The 22,850-nt window shown below is 50.1% G+C and overlaps 1 protein-coding gene across 3 annotated transcripts in view; it reads left to right on the top strand.

Moving 5' to 3' along the window:
• PNPase (polyribonucleotide nucleotidyltransferase 1) overlaps nt 1–22,850 on the top strand; it is a 343,937-nt gene that overhangs the window by 43,420 nt on the left and 277,667 nt on the right. For all 3 annotated transcript variants that reach the window (XM_045767790.2, XM_045767791.2, XM_069318828.1), the window contains exon 3: nt 3,926–4,039. In XM_045767790.2, the coding sequence (XP_045623746.1) occupies nt 3,926–4,039 (114 nt within the window). The remainder of the gene's footprint in view (nt 1–3,925; nt 4,040–22,850) is intronic.

Below are 22,850 nucleotides of genomic sequence, written 5' to 3'. Positions count from 1 at the left end.
CAGGACTAACTATTAAAATGCAAAAACATTGTACACCGTTGATTGACTGACTATTTTTTGAGAGGCCTTACCTTACTGCCAATTCAAAACATCCCACAGCACAAACAGGTGTTAAAAGTACTGTTGACAGACGTGTTTACTCCTCGTAGGCCTCCTGGTCTCCATCTACACCGCTGCCAGGCATAGGTCCCTCCAACTTGTCGCTATATATCACCAGTAAGCCTGCTGTTCCTCTTAGCACCGATATATCTAATGCTATACATTCAGAATCACTTCTTCGCTATCTTATTCACTATTTGTTATGATCTTCACTATCACATCTAGTTGTGTACACTTTGACCAAGCAGTGGTGCACGTGCTTGCCTTGACACTGATGTCGTACCCCTGATCGTGTTTAATTTGCACTATCGGACACAATCCATAAGTTTGCTAGTTTCTAATTGGTGTGTTGCACCTTGTGTGTCTTCGTATGTGCTTATTGGCTATACTAGTGTTGGTGCTAGGCTGGACTGTGTACATTTTCTTCCCTGCGATTGGACAGCTCCGCTATTCAGTTAGAGAACTAAGTTCTTTCATCGTCTTGTATGTTACTACCAGCTTCTGTGTTGCAATGTCTGATGGAGGATGTAGCTTTCCAATCAACCACTCCTGCCCCTACAGTTCCTTTTCGTTGGGACAGAGGGAGCTAGAATTTCAGCCCTGACTACGGCCATTTCTTTGTGTTCCTTTTCTGGAGCGTACATTTTTGTTTTAGTGCGGTGCATGTCCTGCATAATTCTCTCCTCATGTATTACTCGGCGACGTGTGCATCATTCTGCCTGGCTAGAGCTGGTTGCGGGTTGCAGTGTCGCTATTTTTCGCTTCGCGTCTCGCGTGTCGGCTCATGGTGCTCGCTTCCTCATTGGCCTCGGCCTGGGCCCCTGGCTTTTAGGTTTTCGTCACCATTTTGTCCTTGCTGTTTGCAGAGTCTGCGGTTCAGCTCTTTCGGCAAGCGGCTTCTTCTCGTTGTCATCCGTACTTGGCCTTGTTGGTTCTTTAGGGGTCCTGGGGGGGGGGGGGTTTCCTCTCGAACGAGGCGTGTCTGCTCACCCGAGTTGGTTCTTTCCTGGCTTGCCGGGTTTGGGTTCCTGATTTCGTGGTGGACATTCCTTCTGATTCCTTGCCAGCCTTGGCTTCAGGCGCTGGTTGCTCGGTGTCTGCACCCCAGGGGTTTTCCCAGGGCTCCGTCTCTTTCAAATGATCGGTCTGGTTCATGATGAGGATGGTTCGGTCTTCTCGAATCTTCAAGTCTGTTACTTTTGACTCGAGTCTCTCACCATCTATTTGGCGATCAGGTGGCTTCGTTGATGGTGTCCCACCTGCGTGCTTCGTCTCGGTGGCGGTATGGGGTTTTGCTGGCGGTCCTTCCTTTTCTTTTTGTCTCTTCATAGGTATCCTGCAGTTTTTATTGATGTGGTCTTGTCCTTCTTCCGTGGCAGTTTGGGACCGTTGGCTTGACACATACTATCACCTTGTCTCGTGCGGTGCTGGCGGAGCCTACGAATTGCATTCAATTTTTATGTTCCTTCTGCACCGTTTTGCAAGCTGTCTTGGGCGTTGTTCGAATCCGGCCTGCTCATGCGCCGCCTGAGCCTTCCTAGTCTTTGGACAGAGTTCTATCCTTTCTGTTTTTGCCTCGGTTTGTTGTGGCCCCTTCTGTTCAGGATTGTTTTTCCAAAGCTCTTTCTTGTTGACATTGGCCTCTGGGGGTTGTGTTGGGGAGCTTCATGCTCTCCTCCGGCGCAGGGGTTTCTGCTCTTTTGGTCGTGGTGATAGGTTTATTCGTTTGCAGCCGTCTCTTGCTTTTCTGGCGAAGAATGAGACTGCTGCTGTCCAAAGGGGTCCTTGGGTTATTGATGCTTGGTTGGTCAGGCCAGGGGTGCATCATGGTTGTGTCTGGTTGCGGCTCTCCGCTGTTCTTTTGTGCGCCACGGCCTCGGGGGCTGGGGATGCGCTTTGAGTTGTTCCGGTTTCTTTTCTTCCCTGGTCTCGAGTTCGGGTCTTTCGGGTCGTCCGCAGAGTTATTCAGTCTTGCCGGCCTGCGGTCTATCCCCGTGCCCATGACATTAGTAAGTTTGCTACACTTGCTGCAATCTTCGGTAACATGTCCTGGGCTGACATTCAGGCATGGGGTTTTGGGCGGTCGAACAGGGTCCTGGCTGCACGCTACCTCATGAATGTTCCTGGTTATGTTCTTACCCCAACACAGGCCTAGTTGGGCCTGTGTTGCTTTGGGCCAGCGGTTGAAACCTGTTGTCTCGACTTCGAGTTGAGATGTGAGCACCGACTGCCTCCTGGGTAAGTCCCTCTGTTTTCCTCTTTGTTGAAGCAGCTCTGGTGAGCCATAGCAGCTTCCCCCAGAAAACCAGCGATGAATGTAATGAAACACAATTTTCTTGGTGAGTCCTGGAGGCTCCCTGGCCTCCCTCCCTCCCTCCCTCCCTCCAGTTGGCAGTTTTTCGAGTGTTTTTGACATCCAGCCTCAGAACTGGTGGGTGGATCACTGGCATGGGGGCTGGGGTTCCCCCTTCCCCCTCCCAGGGAGGGGGGAGCTGCGCAGACAGGCGGTACGGCTCATGAGAGATAATGCTTGTTTGCTCGTTTTTATTTGGGGAGTTCTCTTTTTTTTTTTCCCCCCTCCCTCTACCTCTTCATGTCACTCTCTCATAATATACATAATATTATGTGCTAAATATTGGAGTGTACAGTGATTCGGTCTTGATACCATCATTCATGTAAAGTACAGTACTTGAGTACTGCTCAGTACTCACTGTCCCCTTCAGAGCAGGAGAGATTGCTGAAATAGAGGGAATACAGAGAACATATACGGCACACATAGACGCGATAAAGCACCTAAATTATTGGGATTGTCTTAAAGCTCTCCAAATGTACTCACTAGAAAGAAGACGAGAGAGATATCAAATAATATACACCTGGAAGATACTGGAGGGCCAAGTACCAAATCTACACAGTAAAATAACAACGTATTGGAGTGAACGATATGGAAGAATATGCAGAATAGAACCAGTGACGAGCAGAGGTGCCATAGGCACAATCAGAGAACACTGTATAAACATCAGAGGTCCGCGGTTGTTCAACGTCCTCCCAGCGAGCATAAGAAATATTGCCGGAACAACAGTGGACATCTTCAAGAAGAAACTAGATTGTTTCCTCCAAGGAGTGCCGGACCAACTGGGCTGTGGTGGGTATGTGGGCCTGCGGGCCGCTCCAAGCAACAGCCTAGTGGACCAAACTCTCACAAGTCAAGCCTGGCCTCGGGCCGGGCTTGGAGAGTAGAAGAACTCCCAGAACCCCATCAACCAGGTAAACAGTATATATAATATTTACGCAAATATAAATGTTTACAAAAACCACTTTTAACTTGAAAAAATGTTTTGTGTTGATGTATTTTTCACTGATCCACATTCATTTTTATTCATTGTTCTACACTATTTTCCTTTCTTTAGCAGTATGAATTACTGTATATAAATCGGTGTGTGGTGTTTTGACCAATGAGACTTTTCATTAGAAAGCACCTATTCATTCATAATCTAACCCAATACTACGATGACAACAAAAGCAACTTTGTTATTTTGTATGTTCCAAGAAACTGAGGGATAACGAAATATATTTCCTTGACTGTACCTTATATATATAGGTATATCATATAGACTGTGTGCTTTGTGAATTGTGATAAGTTTATGCATGTTCTGTAGTAGAGACAGTCTGTGCTCTTATAAGGTGTCTATTCATGCTATAGATTTTTTACAAGATGTAATTCATTATTTATGTAATATGTTGATTTTTAAGGTAATTTAATAAAAAATCCAGAACTTTATCTTGGTAGAGGGTGTTTCACCTTTGTTGACATGATAATTTTCAACAGATCGCTCGGTTCGTCCATTGTTTCCTGTTGGCTACTGCGGTGATACACAGCTTTCATGTCAGCTTCTTGCAGTGGATGGCCTTTATGATCCGGATGTTGTTAGCATCAATGCAGGTATGGCTGTATATGTGGTACTAACACATCTAGGTTGACTCCACAGTACAGTGGTACCTCGCATAACGAATTTAATCCATTCCATGTTCGTCATGTGAAACGGACGTCATACAAAACGAGTGTCCCCCATGTAACCAGTGTGATGCACTGTGTTTATTGTGAGATTTCCCCAGTGAAATCATGACATCATAATTTCATTTGCATGACATCAAATGTTCCCCAAAATATAATTTTTCTTTGTAAAATGATAAATTACCGTCCCTGAACATGTCTATGTAAAAATAATTACCAAATTCCACTTACTTTGGCTGTGAGGGCGTGGACAAGGTGCGCTGTGACGTCATCAGGGGCTGGTCGTCCGTGTGTGAAGCTCCCAGACATGGTCGCGCAGGCCATTCAAGCACCACGTGTTGCCACAAATATATTTTCAGATATTTTTTCTATGCATTTCCAATTTGGTTTTATTTATTTCTTTTATTGTATATGATGCATATTTGTGACCTTTACAATATGTATACAGTAGAATGTTCATAATTTTCCATGAAACTGTGATACATGTGTCAGTAGTGTGTCCACAATAAATGTTCATTGTCACAATATTATGTGGTAAAAATTCACTAAAATTACAATATGTACAGTTTAACATACTATTTACACAGTAACACACTGTATTACACACTCAGTACTTTGGAGGTGCGTAATAGTCAACGAAGTAGTCCATGGTACACAGCGCGACTTTGCTCTCCTTGCACCAGCTACAGATAGATTTTCGTTTCCTGTTTCATCGTTCTGTGTGCTTGCAAATAACGCACTTACGTGCACCCTTGGCTTTAGTACTTGTAGGTGGTATGTAGCCAAGCTTGTAAAGCATAAAGTAGTATTGAAATGATTGTAGGAAAAGCTCAATTTGTAAGGTAGTCTTGAAAAGATCGCTTTGTAAGGTCCCACACAGGAAGAGATTCAGCTAGCCTCAAAGAGTGTCCATCAGTCAGGAAGAAATTCAGCTAGCCTCAAAGAGTGTCCATCAGTCAGGAAGAGATTCAGATATTCTTGAAAATATCAATGAACACCACCACCATGGAAGCCGCTAACACTGTTCATCTATGCTACTTGTATCAGATGCATCATCACTGAACGCAGAAAACGATTCATCTATGTATCATCTATATACATTAGAGATGGCAAGGGTGGGGCTCAGAGCTACACCTGGATACGCTCGCTGTATCATCCTCATAGGTGCTGTATCACTGGCATCCGACCGTTGTGTTAAGCCCTTATTGCGCCTAGCTTCACTAATGTTATGACCCTTATGTTCTTCAAACAATAGGGTCTGAATTGCACCGACTGAGCACAGTCTTTCAACACCGTGTGGGACAGGTGTTTGAGAGCCAGAGGCACGTGTGCCACAAATGGTTGCTCACGCACTACTAACCCAACCAGCAGCCCTTGTCTTTCATATTCGTTATAGCAAAAGGTTCGTTCAGTGTTTGTTGGGTAGGCTGCTCCATTATGACAATCTTTCTTTGTTTCAAATGTGTTCCATTTGTTTTGTATTTGTTACTTACGTCTCAATAATGGAGCAGCCTACCAGACAAATACTGAACGAACCTTTATGACATTTGTCCATTTTTCAAATTGTTTCAACAGTTCCTTTATTTTTTTTATTTTTTTTTTTTTTAAGAAACATGGAGCAGCCGACCTGTAGACCACCGAACGAACATTTTTGACATTTGTACTGGTTTTCAAAATAATTCATTTTTTTTATTATTTACGTTTTTTGTATGTAAGAAACATGGAGCAGCCTACCTGCCGACCACCGAACGAACCTTTTGCTATAAGACAAATGAAAAATAAATATTGAACACATTTGAAGAAAGGAAAATGTCATAATGGTTTATTCAGTGTATGTAAGGTAGGCTTCTCCATTATTGAGACGTAAATGACAAATAAAAAACAAATGGAACACATTTGAAACAAAGAAAGATTGTTATAATGGAGCAGCCTACCTGCCGAACACCGAACGAACCTTTTTGACATTTGTTGTATATCAGACATTTCATTTCTTTTTCCTACAAAAACGTCAATGCTTTGCAACATCTCAGCAGTCACCCTTTTATATCCCAGCATCATTAGCATCTTTAAACAAGAACAACATAATTTATGTGCATCGTCGGAGGCGTCTAAGAATGTGCAAGAAGCAGCGCAACCCCACCATGTGGTGTTGACGTTACTCACACCAGCGTTCGTCATACGGGACGATTTGACGCCGATCGGGCCGTTTGTTACCCAAAATATTCGTCTTTTGGGGCAATCGTTATGCGAGGTACCACTGTATCTCTGTACAGTTTTTCCAGGATTCTCATCTAAAAACAATATATTTTCTGGGGGGAGCCCCGTCGGCTCCCCGGAGCTATCCCAGGCTGATATGCTAATGTCAGACTTTGGCATCAGTCATGTGTATGGAGTTCTTAGGCCTACCGGGGACCACGGCCAGAACCGGGCCCCCTCAGAGAGGCAAGGGGAGCAATGGCCTATAGAAGCCCCCGTGTGGTTGGAAGCATTCTATGTCTGCCATCGACCGGAACAGGTACCCAGAAAGGTAAGCGCCTCAAAACAAACCCCTATTCTGGTTAAAATTGCTACCAAAACCCGAACTAGTGGATAGAACTCCCCAACCGAAAACAAGCAAACTAGTGTGGCGTCACACACCGCCGCGCCGCTGTCTGCGCAGCTCCCCCCTCCCCGGGAGGGGGAAGGGGGAGCCCCAGACCCCCCGCGCCGGCTACCCACACCTCAGTTCTTGAGGCTGATGCTATAGGCGATGGTCGTGTGCTCTGGCTCCGGTGTCGCTACTGCACTGTGCTTTGCGTGTGGTGTTGGTTTTGTGGGTGCTAGAGCCAGGAGTTATCTTCAGTACTCGGGCTGCATGCGCCTAGGGCTGCCTTCCCTAGGTGCCCTGTAAGTACTGCCCTTGGGGCTTGGGGCCACCTTCCACAGGCTCCTCGGGGTCTGCCTCTGCTGGTCCGTTTTACCTTTCGGTTTTTCGGCCGCCTGTTGGGCTCTTGGGTGTTCTGTTCTCCCTTGTTACCGGCAGGTAAGAGGCAGTTTGCACTGGTAGGGGCGCAGAGTGCTGCTCAGCTTGTATTTCCCAACATCGCGGCCGGCTCTGTTCCTTGGGGTTCGCTGTCCTCTTGCGGGGTTTTGTTTTTCTTTTTGTTTTTGCCTGGTGGGGGGTTCTGTCATTTTATTCAGTTTGTTTTTGCCCTTCCACTGTTCTCCTCGGTGGCGCCCCCTGCTAGGTCCCCGTGAGTGTACACGTCCCTGGGGTTCAGCTTTAGAAGTTTGCTTGGTAGTTTTGGGTGCCAGTTTGCAGCACCCTGCCTGGGACTACCTGAGCGCGAGTCCTCTTAAAGTAAACGCTCAGGACCCTGGGAATCCCCTAGGGGGCGCGTGGGTCCGATGGATGTGACCCCTGAGTCCCCACTCGCTGTGTGCGAGTTTGAGGGTTGCTCGGTCCCCTTGTCTCAGGGTGACCCTCATTGTTTTTGCCTCTGCCATGCTGCCTGTTGGGTCGGTGATACTTTTGACCCTGAGTCCTGTGAGTGTTGCTGCTTGCTTGTGACTCAATTTACCCAATCCTCTGATGATTCTATTTGGGTACAGGCGGCGTGTGCGTTGCAGTCTAGGTTTCGTCTGTTGCAACGCGCTTGGTTGGTTGCTTCCCCGGATGCCCCGGGGCTGCCCCGCTTTGCTTTTCGAGACCTGGACTTGGGGGTGGGGGTCGCTTCGATCCTGGTTCAGTCCGCACCTCCTCGTCCTTCCCCTTCTGTTCGTTCTGGTCCCCCGCCCCTGCTTCCGGCCCCGAAGCGTCTGAGGGTTTCGGGGTCGGAGCAGGGGTTACTTGATCTCGAGACTCGGGCAGCTTCGGGGGGTGCCCCTTCCGGGGGGGTGGCATAGGCATTCGAGTCTTGTCTCCCGGCCGAAGCTTCAGGGTCTGACCAGTGGGCCCTCCTTCCTCCAGCTTTAGCGGCTGCTCCGTCCTTGTCTTGTGGGGTCGGGGCTTGGGGAGAGGACTCGGCCTTGGGTCCTGTGGTGCAGGACCTCGAGGCTGGGGAGGGGCTGACTTGGGGGCCTTGGGCCCCGCTGGACCCCGCCTGGGTTTTTCTTCCCACTGTGCGGGGCTTATTGTTACAAGGAGTGGGGTTTTCTTTTCCCCCCTCTGCATACGAGTTGGATTTGGTGTCGGCCCCTCCCCGGGTTCGGTTCCGTGTTCCCCCGGGTACGTCGGTTCCGTCCTTCCGGAGGTTTTCGGCTTATCGCATCCAACCTGGTGTGGTGCGAGCGGCCTTTGCAGCTTACCTCCTGCGTGACCCGGATTATGCCTCGGAAATGGATCCGTCCACATTCAGGTTTGGGGCTTCGTTCCCTTTCTGGCTCCGTTACGAGGTTCCGGAGTTGTCCTGGCTAGCAGACTGCCCCTTGTTTGGTCTGGATTCCTGGCATTCCTTCTGTCGTTCCCGCACGCTGGAGTGGCGGGAAGCTTCCACAGTGCTTCAGGTTTTCCTGGGGGGCGAACTTGAGTACCTGAATGAGTGCTTGTTTGCCCCTGCCCTTCCGCGCGATGTGGGCGTTATTCAGCTCCATGTTCAGGTTCCCTCCCTTTCGGCGGCGCTCGTTGCGGAGGACTTGTGCGCCCGGGGCCTTTTGAGTTCGGCCTTGCGGTTCTTTTCCCTCCTGGAGCTGTCTTCGGATTGGCTCGTGGAGGATGTGGGGACGCTTGGGTCCGTCCCGGGGTTCACGCCGATTTTACAGGATGCGGTTTCCCTGTTTTATGCTTCCCGTCTCACGTGTCTACAGGCGGTGCTGGGTTCCTCCATGGAATCTGCTTGGGCTCTGGCTCTTAGGCGTTCTTCACCTTTTTATCCTCTCCTGTTTGCGGAGTCGGCCGTGGCGCAGTTTATTCAGGCTGCGTCGGCAACTTGTCGTTCGATGTCGGACTTGTTGGTTTTCCGGGGGTCCCGGGGTGGGTCTTCCCGGAAAGGTCGTGCCAGGGCTCGGGATTCCTCTCGTTGTGGTAGGCCTCTGGTGTCAGGTTCGGGGTTGGCTCCTCCTGCGGACCCTCCCTCGTCTGGTCGGCGCGGAGTTCGCGCTGTGCGGGGTTCTGGGTCTCGTAAGGGTCGCCGGCCCTTTCGCGGTTTGCCCCCTTGACAGGGCGATAGGGGGGTGGCTTGCACTGTTCGCCCGCGCCTGGTCCCACGATTCGTGGGTCTTTCGGGTCGTGTCTTGCGGCCTGCGGTGGCAAGGTGCCCTGCCAGCCCCGACCCCCCAAAGGGGGGAGGGGCTGGCAGGGCAGGTTTCTTTCCCTGCGCTCTGTCGAGTCGTCTTGGAGTGGGTACGCTTGGGCGTCGTCGTCCCTCAGATGGGTTTCCCGTCTGTTTCCGGTTCCGAAACAGGACTGCGCGGACCTGTGGTTCATTCTGGACTTGTCCCGTCTGAACCCCTGGGTTCATTGCCCCTCCTTTCGGATGACTACGCTGTCTCAGGTTCAGCTCCTCTTGGAGCCGGGAGCTTGGATGGTGTCCCTGGACCTCCGGGACGTTTATTGGCATGTCCCGATTCATCCGCGGTTCAGGGACTGGCTCGGTTTTGTTGTGGGGCGTCTGAGTTACCGCTTTCGTTGTCTCCCGTTCGGGTTGAACCTGGCACCTCGCGTGTTCACGCGCCTTACACGGGTTGTGGTGGTCACGCGCCTTACACGGGTTGTGGTGGCTCGTTTGCGTCTCCTAGGTGTTCGGGTGTTGGCCTACCTCGACGACTGGCTGGTTTGGGCTCCCAGCCAGTCAGCTTGCTTGCTAGCCAGGGATTTGGTTCTTTCCCAGCTCGCCGAGTTCGGGTTCTTGGTGAACTGGAGGAAGTCCCATCTGGTTCCCTCTCAGGTTCGGACTTGGCTGGGTCTCGTTTGGGACTCTCAAACCGCCTCCTTGTCTCTCCCTCCGGAGTCTCTCCTGCGGCTGCGGTCCCGCCTTCGTCTGTTTCTGGAGAGCCCTCGGGTCACCCGGCGGTTGCTCGAGGGGCTGTGCGGGAGCCTGAACTTCGCGATGGTGGTCTACCCTCCAGGTCGGGTTTGGCTTCGACGGCTGTTCTGGTTCCTTCGGGGTTCCCACTTCCGCCTCTCTCGCGATCGTAGAGTTCGACTCCCGGGGGCCTTGCGTCGGTTGCTGCGTCACCGGTTTCCTCTTCGGGTTTTTCGGGGTTCAGTGCCTTGGCGCCTACCCGAGCCCTCGCTCGATGTGTACACGGATGCGTCGTCTCTCGGCTGGGGTTTTGTGACCAGTGCTCACCAGGCCGGCCAGGGACGTTGGGATCCGTCCTTCCGTCGAGCTCACAGCACAGTGCGGGAGTTCGCGGCAGTGTGGTTTGCTCTGGGGAGGATTCGGGTGGCCCGCGGATCGACGATTCGACTCCATTCGGACTGCTCTCCGGTGGTTCATTGCCTGAACCGTGGGGGTTCAATGCGGTCCTTGTCTCTTTGGGGTTGGTCGCTTCGGGTGACTCGTCTGCTGAGTTCTCGGGGTTTAGCTCTCCTGGCGGTTCACGTACGGGGCGTGTCCAACGTCTTGGCCGACGCCCTGTCTCGCTTCGTTCCCCTCTCCACGGAGTGGACAGTCGACGACGGGTCCTTCCGTTGGCTTTGCCAGACGTTCGGGCGCCCCGAAGTGGACCTCTTCGCATCGGCGTGGTCGTGGCGTCTTCCCGTTTATGCGGCGCCCTTCCCCGATCGCAAGGCCATCGGGGTCGATGCCTTTCGGCTAGACTGGTCGAGGTGGGGGTTCCTGTACCTCTTTCCCCCGGTTCGGCTGTTGCTCCAGGTCCTGACTACCTTAGAGACTTACCAGGGGAGAGTTGTCCTTCTGGCCTCTTGGTGGCCGGCCCAGCCTTGGTTTCAGGCGCTGGTTGCTCGGTGTCCGAACCCGAGGGTTTTCCCGCGGCTCCGCTTCTTTCAGCAGATCGGGCCGGTACGTCACGTGGCTGGTTCGATCTTCTCCTCGAGTCTTCGCGTATGGCTTTTTTGACTCGAGTCTATCATCATCTCTATGGTGATCAGGTGGCCTCCTTGTTGGTGTCCCACCTGAGGGCTTCTTCTCGGCGGCAGTATGAAGTTTCCTGGCGGTCCTTTCTTTTCTTTTTGCGTCTTCGTCGTGTTCGTTCCTTGTCTGTTCGGGTGGTCTTGTCCTTCCTCTTGTGGTTGTTTCAGGACCGTCATCTTATGCCTAACACTGTCGCTTCGTATCGTGCGGCGCTGGCGGAGCCGCTTCAGCTTGCTTTCGGTATTGATGTTACGTCTGCGCCGTTTCGCAAGCTGTCTCGTGCATTGTTTCACCTCCGGCCTGCTCATGCGTCGCCTGAGCCGTCATAGTCTTTGGACAGAGTGCTCGCTTTCCTTTCATCTCCTCGTTTCGTTGTGGCCCCTTCGGTCCAGGATTGTTTTTCCAAGGCACTTTTCTTGTTGGCTTTGGCTTCTGGGGGTCGGGTAGGGGAGCTTCATGCTCTCCTCCGGCGCAGGGGTTTCTGCTCTTTTGGTCGTGGTGATTGTTTTGTTCGTTTGCAGCCGTCTCCTTCTTTTCTGGCGAAGAATGAGACTGCTGCGTTCCGGAGAGGTCCATGGGTGGTTGATGCTTGGTTGGTCAGGCCGGGGGTGCATCATGTTTTGTGTCCGGTTGCGGCGCTTCGCCGTTATTTGTGCGCCACAGCTTCTGTGTCCGGGGACGCGCTGTGGGTTGATCCGGTTTCCCTTCTTTCCTGTTCGCGGGTTCGGGTCTCTCAGGTCGTCCGCAGGGTTATTAAGTCCAGCCAGCCTGCGGTCTATCCCCGTGCCCATGACGTTCGTAAATTCGCGGCTCTTGCTGCCGTCTTTGGGAATATGTCTTGGTCTGATATTCGGGCGCGGGGATTTTGGCGGTCGAACAGGGTCCTGGCTGCTCGTTACCTTGTGAATGTCCCTGGGCCTCGTCGGGCCTGTGTTGCTTTGGGTCGGCGGTTGCAGCCAGTTGTCTCAGCTTCGAGTTGAGGAGTGAGTAACGACCGCCTCCCGGGTAAGTCCCTCTTTTTTCTGTCTGTGGGTAGTTAGCTCCGGGGAGCCGACGGGGCTTCCCCCAGAAAACCAGCGTTGAATGTAATGAAACGCCATTTTCTGGGTGAGTCCCGGAGGCTCCCCGGCATCCCTCCCTCCCTCCGGTCGGCGGTTTTTCGCGTTTTTGACATCCAGCCTCAAGAACTGAGGTGTGTGTAGCCGGCGCGGGGGGTCTGGGACTCCCCCTTCCCCCTCCCGGGGGGGGGGGAGCTGCGCAGACAGCAGCGCGGCGGTGTGTGACGTCACACTAGTTTGCTTGTTTTCGGTTGGGGAGTTCTATCCACTAGTTCGGTTTTTGGTAGCAATTTTAACCAGAATAGGGGTTTGTTTTGAGGTGCTTACCTTTCTGGGTGCCTGTTCCGGTCGATGGCAGACATAGAATGCTTCCAACCACACGGGGGCTTCTATAGGCCATTGCTTCCCCTTGTCTCTCTGAGGGGGCCCGGTTCTGGCCGTGGTCCCCGGTAGGCCTAAGAACTCCATACACATGACTGATGCCAAAGTCTGACATTAGCATATCAGCCTGGGATAGCTCCGGGGAGCCTCCGGGACTCACCCAGAAAATGGCGTTTCATTACATTCAATGCTGGTTTTCTGTGGGCTGGGGCTCCCTAAAGCTATAAACTGAGATGGTTTCCCCCAAATGGTCGCATCAGCCGTGGAGTTATTAGGATTACCAGGACCATAGCCAGAACCTGGTCTCCCCTCACAGAGGTGCAGGGAGCGGTGATATTTTGCTACCTTAATGGGGAAGGCTTCCAGAACGTCAGCAAGTCGGAAAAAACAACTGCTGGGTTCAAAAGAAACTAAAGCCTCAAAACCTCCCTAACGAACTCCCCCATCTATATAAACAAAGGATTGAATCTCTTGAAACTAGTTTGAGCTCATTTGCCCCACCTCCCCAACTCGTTTGGTGGGAGTGGTGAATGAGCTCGCCACCTCCCAGGGTCTGAGCCGTCAATTCTTACACAAATGCGGTTGGAGTCACCTGACTTCTATAGTGGTTCCCTGGTCACCCCTCTTTTGTGTGGGCTCCTTTATTCAGGTACAGTAGGTGTTTTTGGTATTTGCCCATAGTAGCTTTCTTGTACACTGCAGTGCAGCATGAACCTGGCTTGTAGAATGCTTTGAGTTGCATGTACATAGGGTTCCCTTCCCTGTGTGCTCCCTAATGCTGCTATTGCATTGCCAAATTTTTCTCAGGAATGTTTGGGGGGTCACTCCCTTAGTAGTCGTCCTCACTTGTGGTAGCCAATGCTTAAGGCGAGTCAAGAGTCTGGTGACTGTTCTCTCTTCACCCAGCATGAGTTAACCCTTACACATGGGAAATAGATTCACGGAAGATGAAAAGGAAATGTGTGAAACACTAAACGAAAAGTTCCAAAGTGTGTTTGTACAAAATGAAATCTTTAGGGAACCAGATACAATAAGAATTCCAGAGAACAACATAGAACACATAGAGGTGTCTAGAGACGAAGTGGAAAAAATGCTCAAGGAGCTCGGTAAGAACAAAGCAGCTGGCCCAGATGGCGTTTCACCATGGGTTCTGAGAGAATGTGCATCTGAGCTCAGCATTCCACTTCACCTGATCTTTCAGGCATCCCTGTGTACAGGAATCGTAGCAGATGGGTGGAAACAGGCTAACATAGTTCCAATCTACAAAAGTGGCAGCAGGGAAGACCCCCTCAATTATAGACCTGTATCATTGACAAGTGTAATAGTGAAAGTATTGGAAAAACTAATCAAAACTAAATGGGTAGAACACCTAGAGAGAAATGATATAATATCAGACAGACAGTATGGTTTTCGATCTGGAAGATCCTGTGTATCGAATTTACTCAGTTTCTATGATCGAGCCACAGAGATATTACAGGAAAGAGATGGTTGGGTTGACTGCATCTATCTGGACCTAAAAAAGGCTTTCGACAGAGTTCCACATAAGAGGTTGTTCTGGAAACTGGAAAATATTGGAGGGGTGACAGGTAAGCTTCTATCATGGATGAAAAATTTTCTGACTGATAGAAAAATGAGGGCAGTAATCAGAGGCAATGTATCAGAATGGAGAAATGTCACAAGTGGAGTACCACAGGGTTCAGTTCTTGCACCAGTGATGTTTATTGTGTACATAAATGATCTACCAGTTGGTATACAGAATTATATGAACATGTTTGCTGATGATGCTAAGATAATAGGAAGGATAAGAAATTTAGATGACTGTCATGCCCTTCAAAAAGACCTGGACAAAATAAGTATATGGAGCACCACTTGGCAAATGGAATTTAATGTTAATAAATGTCATGTTATGGAATGTGGAATAGGAGAACATAGACCCCACACAACCTATATATTATGTGAGAAATCTTTAAAGAATTCTGATAAAGAAAGAGATCTAGGAGTGGTTCTAGATAGAAAACTATCACCTGAGGACCACATAAAGAATATTGTGCAAGGAGCCTATGCTATGCTTTCTAACTTCAGAATTGCATTTAAATACATGGATGGCGATATACTAAAGAAATTGTTCATGACTTTTGTTAGGCCAAAGCTAGAATATGCAGCTGTTGTGTGGTGCCCATATCTTAAGAAGCACATCAACAAACTGGAAAAGGTGCAAAGACATGCTACTAAGTGGCTCCCAGAACTGAAGGGCAAGAGCTACGAGGAGAGGTTAGAAGCATTAAATATGCCAAAACTAGAAGACAGAAGAAAAAGAGGTGATATGATCACTACATACAAAATAGTAACAGGAATTGATAAAATCGACAGGGAAGACTTCCCGAGACCTGGAATTTCAAGAACAAGAGGTCATAGATTTAAACTAGCTAAACACAGATGCCGAAGAAATATAAGAAAATTCACCTTCGCAAATAGAGTGGTAGACGGTTGGAACAAGTTAAGTGAGAAGGTGGTGGAGGCCAAGACCGTCAGTAGTTTCAAAGCGTTATATGACAAAGAGTGCTGGGAAGACGGGACACCACGAGCGTAGCTCTCATCCTGTAACTACACTTAGGTAATTACACTTAGGTAATTACACTGCTACAGCCTGGGCTGTAATTAGGGGTATAAGCTGGGGCTGGGCAAAAATATATTTGAATTATTTGAAAATTAATATTAAATGTTAAACAAATCTCCAACTTACTGGCTTCAGCATCGGGAAAGTTTCATCCCAATATTTTCAGAAATGGATTTTAGACAATTTTCCGGGGGGAGCCCCATTGGCTCCCCAGAGCTTTACCAGGCTGATATACTAATGTCAGACTTTGACATCAGTCATGTGTATGGAGTTCTAGGGCCTACAGGGGACCACGGCCAGAACCTGGCCCCCCTCAGAGAGGCAAGGGGAGCAATGGCCTATAGAAACCTCCGTGTGGTTGGAAGCATTCTATGTCTGCCATCGACCGGGTCAAGCATCCAGAAAGGTAAGCATTCCAAAACAAACCCCTATTCTGGTGAAAATTGCTACCTAAAGCCGAACTAGTGGATAGAACTCTTCAACAGAAAACAAGCAAACTAGTATGACGTCACATGTCTCCGCGCCGCTGTCTGCGCAGCTCCCCCCTCCCCGGGAGGGGGGAAGGGGGAGCCCCAGATCTCCCACACTGGCTATCCACCCATCAGTTCTTCGGCTGATGCTATGGGCACCGGTTGTGTGCTCCGGCTCCAGTAGTTGTTTCAACACTGTACCTAGAGTGTGGTGTCTGTCTTCTAGGTGGTGCGTGAGCCGGGAGTGAGTCTCCAGTACTCGGGCTGCATGCGCCTAGGGTTCCCTTTCCTAGGTGCCCTGTAAGTACTGCCCTTGGGGCCACCTTCCACAAGTTCCTTTGGTTCTGCCCCTGCTAGGCTGTTTACTGCTTGGTTTTCGGCCGCTCTTTGTGTGCTCGGGTGTTCAGTCTCCCTTGTTCGCCTTAGGGTAAGGGGCAGTTTTGCACTGGTGGGGCGCAGGGTACTGTGCAGCTTGTCTTTACCAATCATGGCGGCCAGCTCTGTTCCGCTTGGGTACGCTGTCCTCTTGCGGGGTTTTCTTTTTCTTTTTCTTTTTTCTACCTGGTGGGGGGGGGGGGGGGGGGTCTGCCTTCGTTCTTGCCCCTTGTGTCCCTTGTGTTCTGAGTATTTTTCTGGTGGTTCCCCCTGCTAGGTCCCCGTGAGCGTACACGTCCTGGAGGTTCAGCTCTTAGAAAGTTGTTTGGTAGCATTAGGCGCCAGTTAGAAGTACCCTGCCTGGGATTACCTGAGCGCGAGTCCTCTTATAGAAAATGCTCGGGACCCTGGGAAACCCCTGGGGGCACGCGGGTCCGATGGATGTGACCCCAGAGTCCGCCCTCGCTTCCAGCGAGTTTGTTGGTTGCTCTCACCCCTTGTCTCAGAGTGACTCCGTCTGCTGCCTGTGGGGTCGGTGACACCTTCGACCCAGAATCCTGCGAGTTTTGTTGTTCGTTGTGGCTCGGTTACCCAGTTGTTCTGATTAAGCGGGTGCTGGTAGCAGGGGCATTGCTCTTTGAGCCTTGGTGGTGGCAACGCTCTCGTTTCATATGAACTCATATGAAACACTCATATGAAACTGAAGAAAGGCAGTTAGAACAGAAAGCAATTCAGGAAATAAAGAAAAATCCAAAATATTTCTTCTCATATGCGAAATCAAAAGCAAAAACCACTGCCAGTATTGGACCTATTCGTACAAGTGAAGGTTCATACACGGAGGATGACAAAGAAATTAGTGAAATCCTAAAAAAGCAGTATGAGGACATGTTTAGCACTCCAATAAACAACATGAAAGTGGAAGATCCAGACAATTTCTTTATGCGGGATATTCAAACCCATATAACTGATATCAACACGAGCGCACTAAATTTTGAAAGAGAAATTGAAAACATGCCCATGCACTCGGCCCCAGGTCCAGACTCATGGAATTCAATATTTATAAAGAAATGCAAAGTGCCGGTAGCACAGGCACTCAGTATAGTGTGGAGGAAGAGCTTGGACACGGGGGAGATACCAGATGCACTTAAAGTAGCAGACATAGCCCCTCTACACAAGGGAGAGAGCAAAGCATGGGCAAAGAATTATAGACCAGTTGCACTAACATTGCACATCATAAAAGTATTTGAGAGAGTGATTAGGAGTCAGGTCACCAATTTCATGGAGACCAATGACCTTCACAACCCAGGCCAACATGGATTTCGAGCGGGAAGATCGTGCCTCTCACAGCTACTTGAGCACTACGACAAAGTCACTGAGGCATTAGAAGAAAAACAGAATGCTGATGTGATATACACGGACTTCGCAAAGGCTTTCGATAAATGTGACCATGGCATGATAGCACACAAAATGAAGTCAATGAGAATAACCGGTAAAGTAGGAGGCTGGATACTCAGTTTTCTGTCAAACAGGACTCAGCGAGTAACGGTCAACCATATAAAATCTAGTCCAAGTGCAATTAAAAGCTCTGTACCTCAGGGTACAGCCCTTGCACCGCTGCTTTTCCTTATTCTCATATCAGATATAGACAAAAATACAAGTCACAGCTTCGTATCATCCTTTGCAGATGACACAAAAATCAGTATGAAAATTACCACGGCTGAAGACATTGAAAATCTTCAAGCTGATATTAATAAAGTTTTCGACTGGGCATCGGAAAATAACATGATGTTTAACAGTGATAAATTCCAGGTACTCAGGAACGGTAAAAATGAGGACCTTAAACTTAATACAGAGTACAAAACACAATCAAATGTACCCATAGTAGGAAAACAGCATGTAAAGGATTTGGGAATAATAATGTATGACGACCTAACGTTTAAGGAGCATAACCAAGCAAATATTGCGACAGCCAGAAAAATGATAGGATGGATTACGAGAACTTTCAAATCCAGGGATCCCATCACAATGGTTGTACTCTTCAAGTCACTTGTGTTGTCCCATCTTGAGTACTGCTCAGTACTCACTTCCCCCTTCAGAGCAGGAGAGATTGCTGAAATAGAGGGAATACAGAGAACATATACGGCACGCATAGACGCAATAAAGCACCTAAATTATTGGGATCGTCTCAAAGCCCTCCAAATGTACTCACTAGAAAGAAGACGAGAGAGATATCAAATAATATACACCTGGAAGATACTGGAGGGCCAAGTACCAAATCTACACAGTAAAATAACAACGTACTGGAGTGAACGATATGGAAGAAAATGCAGAATAGAACCAGTGAAGAGCAGAGGTGCTATAGGCACAATCAGAGAACACTGTATAAACATCAGAGGTCTGCGGTTGTTCAACGTCCTCCCAGCAAGCATAAGAAATATTGCCGGAACAACCGTGGACATCTTCAAGAGGAAACTAGATTTATTCCTCCTAGGAGTGGCAGACCAACTGGGCTGTGGTGGGTATGTGGGGTTCGGGCCGCTCCAAGCAACAGCCTAGTGGACCAAACTCTCACAAGTCAAGCCTGGCCTCGGGCCGAGCTTGGGGAGTAGAAGAACTCCCAGAACACCATCAACCAGATATCAACCAGGTATCAACCAGGTTTGTTTGCTCCCCGGGAGCCCCGGGGCTGCCCGGTTTTGGTTCGTGTTGGGACTTGGGGGTCCTGGTTGCTTAGGTTCCTTCCATGCCCCCTTGTCTTTTCCCTGGATCCCCCCTTCCTGTCTACATCCGGTTCCTTACCGTCAATGGGTTCAGGGCGGGGTTTGATGGTTTTGAGACTCGGGCAGTCTCGGGGAATTCCCCTTCCGGGGTAGTGATGGGGGGCATTTGAGCTTGTTCCTCCAGCCCTGTTGTAAGATTCTGCCAGTGGGCTCCCTTCCTTAGTATTTTCACGGCTGCCCCGGTTTTCTGGTACGGCTTGGGCTTTGGGGGAGACGGCTCGGCCCCAGGGCCTGTCATGAAGGTTCCTGGGGCTGGGGATTGGCTGACTTGGGGGAATTGGCTCTGTAGGACCCCGTGGGGTTTTTTCTCCCCCTCTAGGCGGAGCTTGTGGTTACGCGGAGTGTTTTTTTCCTCCCCACTCGCCGTACGTGTTGTTGGGTGTCGGCCCCTCTCCGGGCTCGGTTCCTTGGCCTTTGAGTCGGTTGGTTCCGTCCTGTGGGTGGATGCTCTTCCCCCCCTTTATGGGACGGTGTCTTCGTCATGTTTCCCCGTTCTTGGGATTCTACGTGACTTCTGGCCTCGGGTGCGACTCTGCTTTTGTGTGCCTTCGGGACTGGTGTTTGCTTCTGTGTTTTTGAGGGTTCAGGAAGGTTTTTCGCTACTCCCTGTATTATTGGAACGTCTGTTGGCTCCTAGTCCGGGTCGCCGTATTGGGCTACTTGTAGCCCGGTTGGGCTCCTTGTAGCCCAGTTGGGCTGCTTGTGGCCCGGTTGGGCTGCTTGTGGCCCGGTTGGGTTGCTTGTGGCCCGGTTGGGTTCCCTTTGGGCTCTTTGTCTTCCCTTCGTTGGCCGGTTTTGTTGTTACTGCTTCCTCTTTTGGCTACTTTTCTAGTGCAGTAGTCCTGGTTGGAGCCTTCCCTCAGAGCGGGTTGTGCGGTTCGGTCAGCGTGTCATGCGCATGCGCCATGGAGTTTGTTTTGGTCTGAGCGGTGTGTTTCAGTGCTGGTGTTTTGCGCCCTTTTTTCTCGGGTGCTTTGCCTTTTGCTGTTCTCCCTTGCTCCGGTATGTGCCCCTTCGCTTCGGGGGTGTCCTCGATTCCAGCTGTGGGGTGGACGCTGAGGTTTTCCCTGTTTCATGGGTGTGGGCCACCTCCGTCGCCTTTACCCTGCTCTCCAGCATGTCCGGCTCTGGCTTCTTCACCTGGCGGTACTACCAGGATCTTCTGGGTGCTGTTGGGTCGTATCACGTTCATGCCTCTGTTCGACAGGTGAGTTTCTGTGGTCTGGCCAGGCGCTGGATGCGAGGATATTTATATACCTGTCTTTCTTTAGGTATATCTATGTACGACTGTGACCGTTCGCACACCAGTGACTGTCCCTTTTCAACCCTTCCAGTCCCATTCATGTGCATGCCCAGCCCATGCTCGAGTCATTCAAGGGACCCACGTCTTTCGTGTTATGAGGTGTGTGTGGGTTGTGGTGTTGGTTATGTACTCACCTGGTCGGGCTCTCCTGGCTGTGCTTGTGGGATTTGAGCTCTGGCTCTTGGGTCCCGCCTATATGGAAGAACTTGCGGGATAGTACCAGTGGAGTGCAGTGGTGCAATAGGCAGAATCAGGGAACACTGTATAACCATCAGAGGTCTGCGGTTGTTACATGTCCTACCTACGGGCATACGCCATGTTGCCGGTACATCCGTAGTCTTCCAAGATACACTAGCCTGTTTTTGAATAGCTGTTTCGGCCCATCCTGGCTGTAGTGGGTATGTGGGCTTGCGGTCCGCTCCCAGCAGCAGCCTGGTGGACCACCCTCTCAAAAGTCTAGCCTAGCCTCGGGCCGGGCTTGGGGTGTAAACTGTACTCCCGGAACCCCATCCAGCAGGTATCGAGCAGGTTTCTGCACACCGTCGGTCACCTGGTGTGCAGGTTCCTGGGCCTGCTGGGTTCTGTCGTGTCTCCGTTGGCCCTGTCTGGGGTCTGTTTGTACCGTTCTCTGCCTTTGCAGAAGCGAGTTGCTATTTACATGTTGCATGTTGCGGTGGTGGCTGTTGCTGCTGCACGTGGAGCCAGTCGGCCGAGCGGACAGTACGCTGGACTTGTGATCCTGTGGTCCTGGGTTCGATCCCAGGTGCCGGCGAGAAACATTGGGCAGAGTTTCTTTCACCCTATGCCCCTGTTACCTAGCAGTAAAATAGGTACCTGGGTGTTAGTCAGCTGTCACGGGCTGCTTCCTGGGGGTGGAGGCCTGGTCGAGGACCGGGCCGCGGGGACACTAAAAGCCCCGAAATCATCTCAAGATAACCTCAAGATAATGTGTGCATTGGTAACGTGTTTCGCGGTGGTGTGTCCTTGTTCCGGTGTCTGGTTATGGTGTGGCGCTTTGTTGCTGTTTTGTACCTAGGGTTTGCGTATGGGGGTTTGCTTCTTTTTCGTGGTCTTCGGGTCCCTGACTGGGCCCTTCCATGTGTGTGGGGTTTCTGTCCCTGCCTGATTGTCCACCCCTGGTTGTTTCCTGGGGTTTGTTCTTCAGCTCTTTCGTCCTGCCTCTCCCCAGTCGCTTCCCTGGCATCTTCTTTGGTCGGTTTTGCCTGCACTTGCTGCTGTGGGGGAGGGGGGGGGTCGGTTTCTACTGCTTCCTTTTCTTGTGCCTTCTCTTTGTTTCCTCCTCTGCCGCAGGGGTGTTCTGCGTGCGTTCCTTGGCTTCTTAGGCGTTTTTTCAGCCTGTGTTCTATGGTGCGCTTATTTGTCTTGGTCTGTTTCAGATGCTCGTACCTCTTGATACCTGCTTGATACCTGCTTGATGGGGTTCTGGGAGTTCTTCTACTCCCCAAGCCCGGCCCGATGTCAGGCTCGACTTGTGAGAGTTTGGTCCACCAGGCTGTTGCTTGGAGCGGCTCGCAGGCCCACATACCCACCACAGCCCGGCTGATCCGGAACTTCTCTTAGAAAACAGTCCATTCTTCTCTTGAAGATGTCACTGTTGTTCCGGCAATATTTCTTATGCTTGCTGGGAGGACGTTGAACAACCGCGGACCTCTGATGTTTATACAGTGTTCTCTGATTGTGCCTATGGCACCTCTGCTCTTCACTGGTTCAATCTTTTGTTGTTATTTTACTGTGTAGATTTGGTACTTGGCCCTCCAGTATTTTCCATGTGTATATTATTTGGTATCTCTCTCGTCTCCTTTCTAGAGAGTACATTTGGAGAGCTTTGAGATGATCCCAATAATTTAGGTGTTTTATCTCGTCTATGCGTGCCGTATATGTTCTCTGTATTCCCTCTATTTCAGCAATCTTTCCAGCTCTGAAGGGGGAAGTGAGTACTGAGCAGTACTCGAGATGGGACAACACAAGTGACTTGAAGAGTACAACCATTGTGATGGGATCCCTGGATTTGAAAGTTCTCATAATCCATCCGATCATTTTTCTGGCTGATGCGATATTTGCTTGGTTATACTCCCTAAACGTTAGATCGTCGGACATCATTATTCCCAAATCCTTGACATGCTGTTTTTCTACTATGGGAAGATTTGATTGTGTTTTGTACCCTGGATTATGTTTCAGATCCTCATTTTTGCCGTAGCTGAGTACCTGAAATTTATCACTGTTAAACATCATGTTATTTTCTGCTGCCCAATTGAAAACTTTGTTGACATCTGCTTGTGGGTTTTCAATGTCTTCACCAGAGGTAATTTTCATGCCGATTTTTGTGTCATCTGCAAAGGACGACACGAAGCTGTGACATATATTTTTGTCTGTATCAGATATAAGAATGAGGAACAGTAGTGGTGCAAGGACTGTACTGTGAGGTACAGAGCTTTTAACATCGCTTGTACCTTGGTTCAGGTACTGTTTCTGGAGGTAACCCTTACGCCTTCTTCAGTTTTCCTGGCTTGCCTTGCCGGTTGGCTTTTCGGGGTCTTGCAATGTCTTGTGTCAGACCCGTCGTTTCTGATCTCCTGGTGGGCTTACTTGCATTGGGGAGCATTCTGTTCGGCCGACGTTCCATCTTGTGCCCCCTCGGTTTCGGTGGTCACACCCGAGATCTTCCCGCGGCTTCGCCTTTTCCTGAGCTCGGTGGGTCCTTGTCGGGGCTGCTTCCGT

The sequence above is a fragment of the Procambarus clarkii genome, chromosome 91, assembly GCF_040958095.1.
Source record: "Procambarus clarkii isolate CNS0578487 chromosome 91, FALCON_Pclarkii_2.0, whole genome shotgun sequence".
NCBI lineage: Eukaryota > Metazoa > Arthropoda > Malacostraca > Decapoda > Cambaridae > Procambarus > Procambarus clarkii.
This window is presented reverse-complemented; position numbering and strand designations above follow the sequence as displayed.